Source organism: Prionailurus bengalensis, chromosome D2, assembly GCF_016509475.1.
Source record: "Prionailurus bengalensis isolate Pbe53 chromosome D2, Fcat_Pben_1.1_paternal_pri, whole genome shotgun sequence".
NCBI classification, from domain to species: Eukaryota; Metazoa; Chordata; class Mammalia; order Carnivora; family Felidae; genus Prionailurus; species Prionailurus bengalensis.
The window spans coordinates 16,898,723-16,914,699 of record NC_057351.1 but is presented as its reverse complement, the minus strand read 5'-3'; the positions used below and the strand labels follow the sequence as shown (position 1 = coordinate 16,914,699).

Sequence of the window (15,977 nt, the reverse complement as noted above, 5' to 3'; positions counted from 1 at the left end):
TTAGTTTTAAATTTGGAAATTAAATGGCCTTCAATTCGCATTAAAACTTTTGAGAAAAAATGTTACCTGAAGAATTCTGTTACCCCCAACTCTGAGTCATTTATAACAAAGAAAATTTTGTTGGTTTTGTTTTTTTATCCCTTAAAAAAAAGCAAACTTCCTACCCTAATACCAGCTGGAAATTCTGGGTCCACCTTTAAATGCTATCACCCTTCATTCTGGGGACATGGGTTGCGGGGGTGGGGGGGAGTAGACTTTATAAAAACTGTGTTTTCTTAGAGCCAGGGCTATTCATTATCTAGCAAACCTGACTTCAAATCTGGAAAGTCCTGTCTTTTTAGACTATAAATGTGTATCTAAGTGAAAGACACAAGAGCGAGCATCTCATGCTGTCCCATTGTCCTAAAGCACTGTTTATGTGTTTTCGGACTTTGTAGGATTTTTAAGTCAATTTCAATGTCAAAGTGGAATAGCTGCTGTATCTTCTTACAGACTTGCTACCTCCCTGGGATCCTGCACCCGGGGCACGTGCAGGACCTCCTCTCATTGGGTTGTTTGAAGAAAAAAGCTGAGCTCTCTGTAGTTTAATTCCTACTGAAGAGCAAGGGTTTCCTGTTATTCTTTGTCTTGGTTTTTTAGCAATTTGTTGTAGTTGTTGTTGACTAGTGAAGTGAAACTCTAATGTGACAATTATCATTACAGGTTAAATCGCCCAGGGAGTTAAAATTAACAGAAAAGGACGTCACGTAATTAGCGCTTTTCTGACATTCCCCCAGAATGTTTTTACGTATCATACTTCATCATCAGCTGTCTTTTGAAATGAAGAGCAAAAGACTTGCTCTTCTTAAATGACTCTGGAACCACATCAAGGCTCACAGTGTTGTATACTGTAGTACAGAAACTAGCTGCTGTTGGCTTGTTTCTGTGCTGGAATTACCCTTGCCCAAATTTACCCTCTCGTTTATTGAACACCAGGGGGCGCTCTTGGGAAGTTCAGTATCTGAAAAACTGAAGGTGAAGCCAAAGGAAATGGAGGAAACTTGCCAGCAACTGGCATGATAGCTGCCAGTTCTGATTCATAGAAAGGAAAGGACAGGTTATGATCTCAAGTCCTGTGAGAAGGGAACGGCAGGCCAAGAATGTGTGCTTGTTCAAACAAACAAGGGCTGATGCACAAGGCACCCTCACCTCCCCAACCTTGTTTTCAGTTCGCCTTTCACTGGACACACTAACAGAACAGTCTTCTGCCAGAAAGACACCCGGAACCCACATATAGGGCCTAATGGTAATAATTCAGAACAGGAAGCCTTCCAGACAAGGCAAGACCTATATTTTCCTACTATTTCTGAAATTACAGTGCTGTTCCTTTGAGTCTGTCTGACATCTAGCACTTTGCTCCATATCATAGATTAGTCTGGAAGCTTCCTGGGACACAAATAATGTCGCTTGACCCTACATCAGCGGTCCAAAAGAACAAAGAGGAGCCTCTCAGATTCTTGGTGTTAAGTTAGACATTTCTCAAGTTCGTTTTTATGTGCTTTTTCAATAATCCCTTCATGAACATGGACTCTTTCCGAAGAACCAAAGTTTGTGCATTCTCAAGCTAGAATACTCTTAAGAGATGCAAATCATTCCAGGTTAGCAGCACTGTTTACAAACTAAATATTCCTTACAAACGAAACGTATGAAAATCTGCATTTATACGAAAGAAATGGGGAGGGTGTTTTATTGTTGTTCTTACAAGATTCCTCACAGGATTCTTTTTATGTATTGGTATACATTTAAAATAACAATAGAGGAGCGCCTGGCTGGCTCAGTCTGTAGAGCTCTTGATCTCAGGGATGAGTCCCATGTTGGGTGGAGACATTACTTAAAATCTTCAAAAAAAAAAAAAATTCAGTATATAAATGTGTGTACCTACACAGGTATAAATGGTTTTCGGGAACTCATTTATGAAGATAGACCGACCCACACTTGTTCAGTGGCATCCTAATGCCAGATATCCAGTTACCTCCATTCGATCTACAAGGGGAGGCTGTGTATCAGTAGCCCCTCCATTCTCGTCACTGTGTGAGCGCACCGCGATGCACACACACTTGTGTGCACCTGTTCTGCTTCCTCTGTGTAACTTCTGCTGTGTACCCTTGCCTGCTCTCCTACTTTTCTTCACTGCCCTTCCCTGAATCTGTTCTTCCTTGTTCACCTTTTAATCATGAGATGATTTTGTCTTTTTCATTTTTTTACAGGTCGTTGAAGGTTTTCTTTTTTTGTTTCATTTCTGTGCTGACATTTTGAATGTTCAAGTTCCGGCGTGAAGTTTAATTTCTGCAAAGTCCTGGGTAAGGATATTTGACTCAGCCTGGCTCTTGTGGTTTTCTCTGCCTTCTGGTTGAGGAGGGGCTTTTCATCAGCTGGAATTGACTCTCATTTTGTCTTCTTCCTATGGCAGTGTTTATAAATGTTGTCTTCCTTTTTCTGCTCATTTTGAAAGGCATTCTTTCTCTTGACTTGCAGAAAATTGGCTCTGTCTAGGCAGACATGAGGGGTTTGTGTGGCTTACTGGGTATGATTCCAGAGTGTTCTGTTGGTACCGTGACATGCAGTATTCCTCAGAGGGAACACTTTGCTATTTGAGCTGGGAGGGTGGTTCTCTTCTGATTCTGTGATTTCCCCCTGCCCATGCCCCCCCCCTCCCCCCGCTTCCTTCTTGCACTTTACCATCCAGCCCCTCCTCCAACAAACAATACTTTCCCCAAACAGCCACCTGCAATCTCATGAACTTTCAAACTTCTTGATGACCCAGTGGCCAGTGCTCTGGTGAACTGGTGTCAGATTTAGCGGTACAGAGATCCTCCCCAACTTACAGTGGAACAAACCCATCATAAGCTGAAGATGCATTTAATACACCTAACCTACCCCACATCCTAGCTCAGCCCAGCCTTCCTTAGACGGGCTCAGGACAATTATGTTATCCTGTGGTTGGGCAGAGTCCTCTAACACACAGCCTATTTAATTTTTAAATTTATTTATTTTTGAGGCAGAGAGAGAGCAGAGAAGGGGCAGAGAGAGAGGGACAGAGAGAATGCCAAGCAGGCTGTGTACTATCAGCGCAGAGCCCAATTTGGGGCTCGAACTCATAAACCATGAGATCACAGCCTGAGCCAAAGTCAGATGCTTAGCTGACTGAGCCACCCAAGCACCCCATAGCCTATTTTATAATAAAGTGTTGACTGTTTCATGTAATCAGCTGAATGCTGTGCTGAACAGATGGCTGTGTGGGTGCAGAATGGTATGAAGTGTGTCGTCGACCCTTGTGATTGCATGGCTGCCCGGGAGCTGAAGCCGCTGCCGTCATCCGGCATCATGAGAGAGTATGTACCTCGTATTGCTGGCCTGGGAAAAGATCCAAATTCAAAATTTGAAGTACAGTTTCTACTGAATGTGCATTGTTTTTGCACCCCTGTAAAGTCAAAAAATCATTTAAGTTGAGCCATCATCAGCCGGGACTGTATTTCCATCACTCGTGGTGGGGTCCCGTGTACTGCCACCACTCGGCCCCTCTTGCCCTCGTCCCCTTATCATACAGTTTCCACCTGACTCTGCCTTCACATGGGTCCTGATGCTGGCCTCGGATGCTTATTTCTCTGCTTTCCTGAAAGCTGAACTTCTGTCTGTGTCTCACACTTACACTGCAGGTATTGCAGGTATGCGTTATAGGGAACTTACTTGGTTCTCCTTGTCTGTATGGTCTTGGGAAGATTATGAAAGAGATTCAGATTTAGGCAGCTGCCAATATTTCTTGGAACACCAGAAGCCCAGCTACCTCCCCTTAAATATGAACGCACAAGAATTATGACATCTGAGCAAAACTTACAACGTGAAAGAGAAAAATTAAACCCAAAGTAAGGTTAAATACTGTATCAAATAGAACAGGTTATTGTAGCCTACACACACACACACACACTGAGAAGAAAAGAGAGCTCTTGGAAATTAACACCAAACCCTCACTTGGCGTAACTGGAAAAGAGATGTAAAACAAGTAAAGGACAAAGACACGGTAACTAAGAGCAATATGCACAAACCAGTCGATGCACTGTCTGGACAACAGAAGTTCCAGAAAAAGCAAGACAACGGAGAGGAGAAATAATCTCATAGTTTAAGAAAACATCCTCAAATGTGGGGCGTGAAGGTACAGTCTGCATGCCTGCTACACTGGCTGAGAAAGAGGATCATGCTAAAGCATGCTGTAACACTACAGAGACCCGGGGGCGAAGAATCATTCCAGGAGCTTCCACAGAGGACAAGCAGGCTACATATAAAGAGTGAGGAGTAGGAACGGCCTCGGATTTCTCTGCAACCACACTGGAAACTAAAACCAGTGAGGCAATGCCTTCAAAACGCTGAAGGAAAATGATTTCCCAACTCGAATGGTAAGCTCCATTCTAGTTACCAACGAAGCGTGAGGGCAAAATAAAGACACTGGTCTTGGGAAATTTACCACCCACATACTCTTTCCCAGGAAGACACGTGAAGGACACGCTCCACCAGACCGAGGAAATCAGCCGAGAAAGGGGAAGATAAGGAAGGGATCCAGGAAACAGGAGACCCAACAGAGAGTGGTGGAGGGGGTCTCCAGAACAATGGGGAAAGGAGACCTCAGGAAGACGGCTGCCTACCAGGCAGAGAGGACAGCAGCTCCGGACTGCTGCAGGCTAGAAGCCACAGGAAAAGTATGAAAAATCAGGACATCAGGATAAAAGCAAAAACTGTGGAAGACAAGTCATCACAATTTCCTCCGTGTAAACCATGCTCTGAATATCACCAGTAGTCTTGACTATCAACCCGATCTAGGTTACGACAGAATTACAAAAGGAAGATGGGGGGATATGGAGGCGTGCTGTACATGTTTGGCGGGGATGGTGAGGGAGGCCAGACAGGAACCTACATTTTTATCTTTCATGTGGGGAACCGGTCAGTACATAAGGTCTCACACTGAAGATCCAACATGGAGCAATGGGATTATGTTACTTAGACCTCTTCTGGCCACAAATTAAACCCAAAGAGTCATGTAAGAGTTAAATTCTCAGATGAAGAACAGGAGGGGCTGTTTTCCTTAAAAACCCTTACAGAACAAGTTGACTTGGCTACATGCACATGTATAGCTTTGACTATGAAAACAGGGGCGCCTGGACAACTCAGTACAGCATGTCACTTTTGATCTTGGGGTTGGGAGTTTGAGCCCCACGCTGGGTGCAGAGATTACCTAAAAAATAATTTTTAAAAAGTTACGCAAGGAAAAAGGAAAGCCGATGCTCACTACCGCTTACTAGCTCCGTGACTGTGAGCCACTGCGCTATCCTGTTGCAATTCTAAATGGAGATGAGGTTTGCTCGGCCTACTCTGCTGGTTCTGAGGGAAAAAAATGTAGAGGGATTTTATAGAACTTGATAATAACAGTAATTAACTTTGGCAGGACAGGTCCTAATCCCAATGAAAAGACCTGATCCAGTAACGCCCTAATAAACTTTACACCTTGTTCAGAGTTAAAAGATCACCGGTTCGATAGAAGGCGCTTTGGCTGCTGGCAGCTGTTAGGGCTCCACCTGTCTTGGGAAGTGGTTTCTTCTTGTTTTCTCCTTACAAAACCTTTTCCAGCTCGTGAGGCCAGGCCCTTCACGCACATCACTGGTCCAATGGTTTATCCTTGGGCACTTGCCCTATTTCAAGTGAAATTTACTTGCTGGTGGATCAGGAAAAGAATATGCATTAAAACCAACAGCAGAATTTGGGGAACATATTCCTGACTTCAGACTCCTGAGTGGTTATAAACTAACGGAGAAACTCCAGTCTACAAGTCCATTATTAAATGTACGGTACAAATACTGACCATCGGAGTCTACAGCCACAGCGGAGCTCTCCATCCTTGGGCCATGTGCACCTTGGGAAATAATCTGTACTTCATTAGGTCTTAACAGCTCGCAGGTCCGGAGCTACTGTGTTTATTTTCAGATGAAGAAGTCCCCAGCGGTCACATAATTAAGTTCCTGGGCCAGAACTGAAGAGAGATTTGTCAGTCCTGTGCTCTTTTCACAACACTACCTAATTTAATTAGTCTTCGTCTTGGACTCATCTGCCCTCTCCTTTCATCCACCCAGCTTTATTTCAGTACAGTTATCCAAATGCCCCAAGAGAGAGGCTGGAAAATAACGAGAACACCACACTAAAAGTTTCTTAGATAAGAGATAAAGGAACGTGTCTATTGATCTCACATGGCAAGAGCTCTTACATTTTAGTCCATGACCACACAAAGTAAACTTTTGTGCACACATAGATAGGACACCTGTGACAATTATAGATCTATGCCTGATGCCCCTTCTTGTTTGTTGCAGAGTGGGTGATACAGATATGCTCAGCAGCCCTGGTGTTAGGGTAGTTTTAAAAATTCTATTGAAACGGCAAGAATCCAATTGTTGAGAATCCAAACGGAGAGCTCATGGATCCCATGGACAGGCCAATCACCCCCAGGACGTCTCTAGGATTGTTAGACTCCTGTGTTTACTGTTGTCTCTCTTTCCCTCATTATCATTTATAAAAATTCATCCCAGACATTCTGGACTGAGCCAGAGATGTGTGATAGAAAAGCACATTATCTGATAGAAGGGCCCATTAAGACTGTCCGTGTAGGATAAAAGATTTAAAAACCGAAAGAAAAAAAAAAAAAAGACAGCTGGAAATAACAACCATAATTTTTCAAGAACATTTATACATCTTTTAATTAGATTAGCTTTACAAGCAACTTGAGAGCTCTTTCGTAACGGAACACTGCTTTTCAAATTACATGACTTTCCCGTCTATCTGTATATGAATCCTGAAATTCTTTGCCTGCTGTTGATAAAGGTCTGTGTTTTACAGCCGGTTAACGTATTCAATGAAAAACAGCATTAGAAGCTTTGTCTTTAACTAGGATTAAACATATTTAGGCCACAAGTAGTTTTAAATTTTGTTTTAAACAGAGTCCTGTTTGGTGACAAGTTAACGGTCCCGCTAACATGAAACAAACAGGTTTTAAATGGATATTAAAGAAATGGCTCTCCTGGATTCCTTGATCCTTTCACAATGATCTCCAAGGAATTAGATAAAATTTTCCGAAAAGTACAAATGTTAAGACCTGCCTGGAAAGCACAACCCACATAGAGTAGAATCTGACACTTTGCACAACTGCAGAGACACACATGTGAATGACACAGGGGCTCCCACCCTGACAATCACACAACCCCCCCTCCCCCCATCAACAGAACAGTCTCCACTAGACCTAAACATGACAGCGTTTCTGAGTCAAGGCCGAGTGCAGCGTGCCGCACGCAGACCAGATGGCAAAGACAGCTTGCTCTCCCAGGTCCGGCTGGCAGAGGCACTTACTAGAGAGATGTTACATTGCATTATCTGGAACAGAGAGAGGAAGTGGAACAAAACTGAACACAGGCAAGGAAAAACAACCATAAGCTCTAATTTTCTCCTGCAAGTTCTAAGTGAGATCACGATACTGAATATTTAACCCCACCCTAAGTCCACACTGTTGGTCTCACTAGATTTTTTTTTCATGTTTTACATGAATAACAATCTTTTAATAAAAATTACTGAGCTTTCCATAGAAAAGGTCTCTAATTGAATACAAACTATACAGATGCTAAAACTGTCATAAGTTGAAATATACAGAAATATTTCTGTACACACATTCTGGCAAAGATTAAGGACAGAGATAGAAAACTGAAGTGGGCAAGGTCTAGACCCTAATTCACGTTAAATACGGATACCACCCTCTGGGCTCTGCTAAAGACTAGCCCAGGAACATGAAGTCTTATGTATCCATCCCAGTTCATATATCAAAAAACAAAAGTCTGGGAGGCCTTGTGTGATACTGTAATATTCCCTCTTCTTCTGAAAAGTAAAAGAAAAATCATAAAACAGAAAAAATCATCTGGTTTTCCACTTCTTTTGTTTTTTTAAGCTAAACACACACCTTTCAGTACTGACAAGGAGGCGAGTATCACGCCTAGGGAATACCTGCCTCAGCACTGGTCTGCGCTATCTCGGCTCAGCCCTGGCGCTCTGTCCGCCCGCCCCCGCCCCGACGCCATCCAACAGAAGCAAGGTTCTGATCTGCACATCACGTGGGTCGCAGGAGGAGGAAAACATAACAGCAAAATTGGAAGTACGACTGACTGGCTGGGAAGGAGAGCTCTTAGGAAGGGGACGTTACCTTCTACGTTCTACAGAATATACCTGAAAGCGTGAGAAAGCCCTTTATCTCGGGAACTTGATGCAGAGGGCAGATCAAGTTCATTTAGTGCCAGTCACTTTAGTCTTGTAAAAATTCTAACTTAAAAAATAAAGCCTTCTGGGTATTTTTTCTTACAAAATGTGAACTGAAAGTTATTTGTAGTAGTAAATGGTGATGGTTTGTACTGTTATGTTCCATTAACAATGTCAAAAAAACGACAGCAGCAATTTTTAAGAGTTCAAATTAGTGTACGAGACGGGACTACAAAACAATCTGATTTTTTAGTTGGTGAGTAAAGTGCTCCTTTTCTTACGTTAGGTAAAAAGAAAATGAAAGGAATCATCAGTCACTGGCAACAATCATTATGAGAGGTCTTTTAGGGCAAAATTTAATAGTACGAAGAAGTTTACAAAAATAGATCGATGCTATTTTGGGGAATAATACTGTAATTTTTTCTCAATTCAGTTTTGATATATTGTACCTGATCATACAAAAATTACTTCAAATTCAAACTTGACTATATAAAAAAGGGAGCGATGAAATGAACTCATCTAGATGACAGATCTGGCAAAATATTAAGAATGAAAAAATTCTACCGAGGGCACTTATTTCATGTCCAGATGTCAATACCATTGTCAGCTGGTGGCTTATACTCTTCCCATTAGCAATCACAGGTTTGGAGTCGATCATGCAGTACAAAGTCACGCAGTCCAGATCTTCCTTCTGATGCAACACAAAGAAGTTGTTTCTGTTTCCTTATTAAAATGCCAACTGGTTGTCTATTTGTCTTTATCCCACTTATTTGTATTCACAAGTTAACAAATCGCGTCAACAATTACTGTAGGTGAAGGGGGGTATTGCTGGATCAAAGGCTCTATAAGACGTCTTTACTGATTGAATCAGAAGGCTTATTGAGTTCAACCCTCACACCTTTTTCGCCTGCAAGGCAAAAAAAAAAAAAAAAAAAAAAAAAAACACAACAATTATTACTCATTCATTAAGCACCAGCTAGCTTCTGTTACTGCTTCCCACTGAGCTAACAGTGTGCACCATGCCTCAGCTTTGCAAACATACATCCCCTGAAAACGATCACACTCTCACTCTTAAAATCTACCGGTAGCACTGTTGTAACTGATGCATTACTCTGAACTAGCAAACCTTCAAAAGGAAAAGCCATTCTCTACAGCGATCATGATTTTATCTCCTTTTCACTTCAAAAGCAATGTGAATTGCTACAAAATAGCAGTGTGTTGTCACTGAAAGCTCACCACTAGGTTTCTGCCACAAATAAGAACTTAAAAGCACAAACATCCAATTATAGGGTTAAAAAAATTTTTTTAATGTTTTATTTATCTTTGAGAGAGAGACAGAGTGTGAGCAGGGGAGGGGCAGAGAGAGAGGAGGAGACACAGAATCCGAAGCAGATTCTAGGCTCTGAGGTGTCAGCACAGAGCCTGATACGGGGCTTGAACTCAGAAGTTACGAGATCACGAGCTGAGCCAAACTCAGACACTTAACCAACTGAGCCACCCAGGCGCCCCCAATTTTATAGTTTTATAAAAGGTTGATGTGGGATTATCGACGGCTCATGAACATACAGCTAATCAGTAATGTGAGCACTGAGCAGCCTTTGGAGATATAGGGTAGGGTTAAAGAAGGAAGTGGTCCATCTGTTAGAAAAGTAAGACCCACTTCTCCTGGGAGAGAGTCCGTGGTAGGGACGGCGGGGGAGGCCAGCACGCCGAAGGATCTTCAGATCTGGTGCAAGTGTGTTTGGTCCATGGACACCACTGGCAGGTACAGACTCAGCACGCCTCACTTAATGGTTTCAGCATTTCAATTCATCTCCTTTGTATTAACGTTCTTCAAAAATTCACGTTCAATGTGGAAAACCTGGATTCTTTACGTATTTGTTAGAGCACGTACTTTTAAAAAGGAAAGGGTATGGGGTGCCTGGGTGGCGCAGTCGGTTAAGTGTCCGACTTCAGCCAGGTCACGATCTCGCGGTCCGGGAGTTCGAGCCCCGCGTCGGGCTCTGGGCTGATGGCTCGGAGCCTGGAGCCTGTTTCCGATTCTGTGTCTCCCTCTCTCTCTCTCTCTCTGCCCCTCCCCCGTTCATGCTCTGTCTCTCTCTGTCCCAAAAATAAATAAACGTTGAAAAAAAAAATTAAAAAAAAAAAAATAAAAAGGAAAGGGTACTGGGGCGCCTGGATGGCTCAGTCGGTTAAGCATCCAGCTCTTGGTTTCGGCTCAGGTCATGATCTCATTGTTTGTGGGTTGGAGCCCCGTGTCGGGCTCTGCGCTAACAGTGCAGAGCCTACTTGGGATTCTCTCTCTCTCTCTCTCTCTCTCTCTCTCTCTCTCTCTCTCTCTCTCAAAATAAATAAATAAACTTAAAAAAATAAATAAATAAAAAGGAAAGCATACTTATGAACTTCCTGCTAAGAGGAGCATGAAAGGAAGCCAGATGGCAGTTATCAGAAGTGTTTGGCAGCCTGCGATTGAAAGGGATATAATCACAGAAAAACTCAGCTTGTGTCTGAATAATTTTCTGACGGTTTCTTGCCTCAAACTTTCCTAATCTTTGAATAATTTTTTGGTTAATGATAACAACGAAGAGAGCTTCAGAGAAGTCCTCTTTTACCTAAAGGAATTAAGGAATCTGACAGAAACAAGGAGCAAGTCTTTGTGGTATTAATAAAGGCTGTGTCTGCGCTCACACTCACGGACAGCACCGCCTGACTGCGGGCGCTTTCCCTGCAGTAGACCCTGGCCCCAAATAATGTTTACCTGTTAGATATTTTACTTTAGCTCGTGCTCTCTCATCTGCATCAAAATACCAAACAGTTATTGCGTACCTACAAGAAAATTTAGAATAGGGTTAAGAATGATCACACCGGGGGGAAGAAAAAAAGTGGTAAGCTCTTCCAACAGCCTATTAAAACGTGTAATGCCAAAGTAATGCCTAAATTGAATGATCTCAGAGGATAACAACCCACCTCTCCAGGAAGCTCAATGCTCAAGAGTATAGCAGAGGGGCAAGAGCACCTAACAGTGATGTTGCCAAGTTGATGAGTTTTTATGATGTTCTTACCACCTACTTAACCTGCTTGATTATCTGTTTTGCAAGCCCATAGTAGATCGGAAACAGACAATAAGAAGGTAAAAGAACTGGCTGTTACAGAAAAAGCACACTATCAATAGCATTAAGTTCCGCAGAACAGAACCCCAGGCTGGGGTCCTGTGGAGAGGAGGAGGGCTAACAGTTTGAACCGCTTCTGAGGACGTCGCTGAATTACCGCAAAGACTGAGGGACGTTTACAAGTTTATAACCTGGAGCCATCAAGAAAGACTTCAAATTATGCTAAGAGTTTTCAGGATTTTTACCAAAACACACTCTGTTTTAACATTTCAAGTTTATTTAGCTAAACTCCATTCCTCTGAAAACTTCACTTAATTGGAAGAGCTCATTCCACAAATAAAGGAAGAATCTCTGGTTTATCAAATACTACAGAGCACAGTTGCAGCTTCTGGTACCAATAATGGGGAAAGTGCACACACACACACACACAAGGAAGTAAAAACACCCTATAAATGGTTAATTCCTTAGAACACAACAGTGAAACCATCATGCAGATTCTGGCCAGGGCTCCCTGGTGGGGGAGCAACACGGATCAGATGAAGAGCCCATGAATGTGAACTGAATGAGAACTGAATCATGTAGGCGTCTCAAGGAAGGCATCAAAGGCAGAGGAGAGTCAGAGTCTGGACAACTGGGCAAAGTGAGGTTCACAGATCACTCAGCTGCTGAGTGACAACAAGGAGGTCAAAATGAGGCCTCCTGACTTCCAGATTCTGCTCCTTCCAGAGCTCCAGCACCCTTCTAACCATGTAGCCTCTTCTAGGTTTCCCCAGTAGCCTTGGCAATGGGAAAGGTGCACAGATATTGCCCCAAATTTTCAGTTACTTAGTAATCGGAGTCCTCCCATCTGGATCAACCCCTTCTCTAGCCCGTAGTCCTCACCGGAACACAGCTGGAAACTCACACGCCATTCTATTCTTCTGCCCTGATCTCCCATCAACCTACTCAAGAGTCCTTCTCCTCACATTAACTCTGCGCTTCTGGTCATTCTGGGCCCAGCTGAGCTCCTCTCTTCACTGTGACACCTGGCTCATCTAGTCCATCTTTTCCAATTAATGCCACTCTCTCCCTCTTCCAACGTCCTGTAGCATCTACTCTCCACAGCTGTTTGGCATTTACTACCTAAAAATGTCCACTCTCTCTTTATCTAGAAACGATACAAGCAGACCATACTCAAGATTCCATAAAAAGGAAGGTCTATGAAGCCGTTTCTAGGTCAAAGGGGTTTTAAAGAAGCAGCAGGAGCAGAGACGGGCACCGGGTGCCAGCAGGAGAGATGGGAGAGTCAGGACAGGCACATCATCTGATGGGACAGGATCCCCCCTGGTTTCCATCTGTGGCTTCTTAGGATCTCTTACCACAAACTACTAGGCTTGCTACCAGCTGTGTGAATCAGGGTTAAAGGCAACACAGCTCAGAAGGAAGAAAAGAGGGGCACCTGGCTGGCTTAGTCGGTAGAACATGCAACTGTTGACCTTGGAGGTCGCTGGGTATAGGGATTACTTCAAACAAAAAAAATGCAAAGAAGGAAAAAGAGAGATGACAACAAAGTCTTTGGAATTGGAGCCGCACTGGGGCTGGCCCACGCCTAGCATCACCGGGTAAAGCCCGCTCTTCTCCTGTTGTATCTGAGGCTAGGCCTCCTCTGCCCCCACCTACCCACTGAATGCCGGTAATTCATTACCATGATGCTCAAGGTCCCTTCTGTATTGAAAAGTGGGTATCTGAAAAACAGTGCTATTTTTCTATAAATATTTATAATGAGGTCCGCAACATCTTCCATTTTAATACTCTTAACATTTCAATGTAGGAAAATGGCAGAAAGAATATATAATAAGGCTCACAGATGCTTATTATTAAAGCTGAAGAGTTTCTTGGCTAACGTGAACTCCCACACATGGCAACTTTTTCCTCCTCACTTCTACTCTCTGAGTGCTTCTGATTTTTCTGTTTTGTAAAATTTTTCTACATTATCCCTCTTTTTCCTCCCTCACTCTCTTTTAAAAAACTGCCTTTTTCCTTCTCTGTAGAATCCTTCTATCCCCCAAATGACTATCACAGAATTGCAGAATGGATAGTAGTTAGAGATGCATAAGACAAGGAGACAGGACTGGAGACAGATGGCCTGTATTTCCATTTCTTAGCCTAAACATAAGTGGCTGTGCAAAGAAAGTCACAAACGCTTGGCACTGAACTGGGAATAAGTCATATAAAATTATCCAAATTAAAAGTTATGACTGAAGCATTATGATAAAGATTACTCGAGAACAGGAAAATAGAAAACTTTCAAGTATATCCTATCTATCCCCTCCTCTTCTACCACAGTCTTTTCCAAATTTTTCTTAAAAGGAATACTACCTTGTAGCATATGCTGGTTGTACTTCATGAGGGTTGCGACGGTCAGACCAGAAAAACAGCAGTCTATCAAATTTGGGTTCAATGTCAGCAAACTGGGCTTTGCCTTCTGGAAAAATTCGAAGTATACCTCCACTTACCTAAGGAAAAGAGCCAAATATTTGAGTATGAGAGTAAGAATACTATAAAATTAAATTGATGGGGGGCGGGGGAGATCATTTCAGAATCAAAATTCTTAACTGGATTATTCACAAATACATTCCAATTAACAAGGTATGAAAAGGAGCTGAGATTCCAAGTACATGCAGTGATATGAGGAAAAATTCATTTTTTTAGGGACTTTTTTGTAAATATTTGGTGAAACAGATGAATATTCTGAATTCAAAAGGCTTAAACATGACACTTCGAAGTTTTAAAAACTAGTCATTACACCTTTCTGATTTAGGTATGCTAATGATATGCTTAATTAGCCTATTCTTTAAAAATGTGTCCGTTTCAATTACTATAAATGGTTAAGTATGTCGAATAAAGGGCTTACTGTGTTTTAACATTCAACAGTAATTAACAGGACAGTCACATATTTAATGGCTCTTACTTAAGGAATTCAAACTATCAGTAGAAAGTGTCCTCATTTATGATCATCACTGCGGTCATTTTATTAGAAATGGGGGCTCTCCCTTGCAAGACTGGGCCTCACACATTGACGGCTAGCTGCTTACAGCACTGGATTCCATCCAGAAAGGATAATTACTATTCACCCAAATACACATCCTTCTCTATCTGGAATCAGATGGACTCACCTATTTATTCCCATACCAACCGAGTGTCTACTGTTCTGGGACCTGTGCCGGGCCCTCAGGACAGAGGAGGGAACAGTGCACACATGCTGTCCTTGTGGTACTTACAATCTGGGGGGAATTAAAGTGAGGCAAAACCCACCCAACTGAGTAGCTCTTTACCCTTGAAGAACTGAACTCCTAAGCACGTAGATTCTAAAACTGAAAGGAACTCATACTTAATCAAGACATCAAGGAGGTTGAGCCTATGCCCAGAATCTGTAGACAAGCTGTTTATCAGGCTCATCCTTAAGTTAAATTTGAGCTACTGTGTACCCTGGCCTGCCTTCCTCAGGCTCTCTTCAGATGGATTCCCGTGGCACTCATGCAAACATCTAAAGAATCTCTAGACTATGACCAAGAACATATCCTTTCTTCCCCTTGCCCTTTGACTGGAGTCACTGGGAATATCACAGGTGATCTGCTGAAAATATTTGAAAACAGGTAATTAAAGCTTCCAATCCCCCTGTGGGAAACCTTCCCTGAACCCTGAATTAGGTGGCCCCCTACGTGGTCCCACAGCAATCTATCCTGCACTGGGCATAAGCAATTGTTAATGTACTCATCTGTTCCCTCCACTAGATTCCAAGCTCCATGAGGGTTATTTCTATTTCTGGTCTATTTCCAGCATCCAGAATGATGTCTGGCATGCTGTACATACTCAGTGTAATCTTGCAATGGAAGCTTTTAGATCTATATACAAAAATCCTAATGACTTTTTCTTCTTACGTACTAATTTAGAAACTACGTATTAATGACCTTGGCTAGGTCATATCAAAATTAAAAGGAGAGCAGCCTAAAAAAACCTAACAAAATACAGAAGTTAGGAGTTGTTCAAACATATTTCTAGCTGTCAAGATATTCACAGAATTGGGGAGAAATATTTTTTAAGTTTTAACCGAAGTTACATCAATCTGTTTTGTATGTTGGGCTCAAGGTGAATGACCAAATTTCTTTCTTTTAAACTTTGAAAGCTGTAATAGAAAAACCATGCACGTTGTAATGCCTCAACATCTACTTAGTAGTAAAACTTACCTTCATTTTGAACTTGGGCAAAACCAGAGGAAAATCTTTAAATTAGTATAACACAGAAAGATTACTAGAACAACACTGTGAGCATGCCTTAGGTTTTAGGGTATGATTTAGGATAGGACTAGGTTTTTACATAATTAAGACTTGGTGCTTTCCATTTCTGTGTATATGTTTGTTTGTGGGAGGGAAGTGTTTAAAGGTTATTTGATTTTTAAAAATTACTGGGGCACTTGGGTGGCTCAGTCAGTTAAGCATCCGACTTCAACTCAGGTCATGATCTCATGGGTCGTGAGTTCGAGGCCCATGTCAGACTCAGTGCTGACAGCTCAGA

The 15,977-nt window shown here is 42.3% G+C and overlaps 1 protein-coding gene across 3 annotated transcripts in view; it reads right to left on the bottom strand.

The window, feature by feature from the left end:
• Positions 1-6,743: 6,743 nt before the first annotated feature.
• EGLN1 (egl-9 family hypoxia inducible factor 1) overlaps positions 6,744-15,977 on the bottom strand; it is a 58,129-nt gene continuing 48,895 nt past the window's right edge. For 2 of the 3 annotated variants that reach the window (XM_043596310.1, XM_043596313.1), the window contains 3 exons: positions 13,782-13,918; positions 11,072-11,139; positions 6,744-9,220 (listed from right to left, as the gene is read on the bottom strand). In XM_043596310.1, coding sequence (XP_043452245.1) covers positions 9,156-9,220; positions 11,072-11,139; positions 13,782-13,918 — 270 coding nt within the window. In that variant the 3' untranslated portion in view covers positions 6,744-9,155. The remainder of the gene's footprint in view (positions 9,221-11,071; positions 11,140-13,781; positions 13,919-15,977) is intronic. The other variant, XM_043596311.1, reaches the window with a different exon arrangement.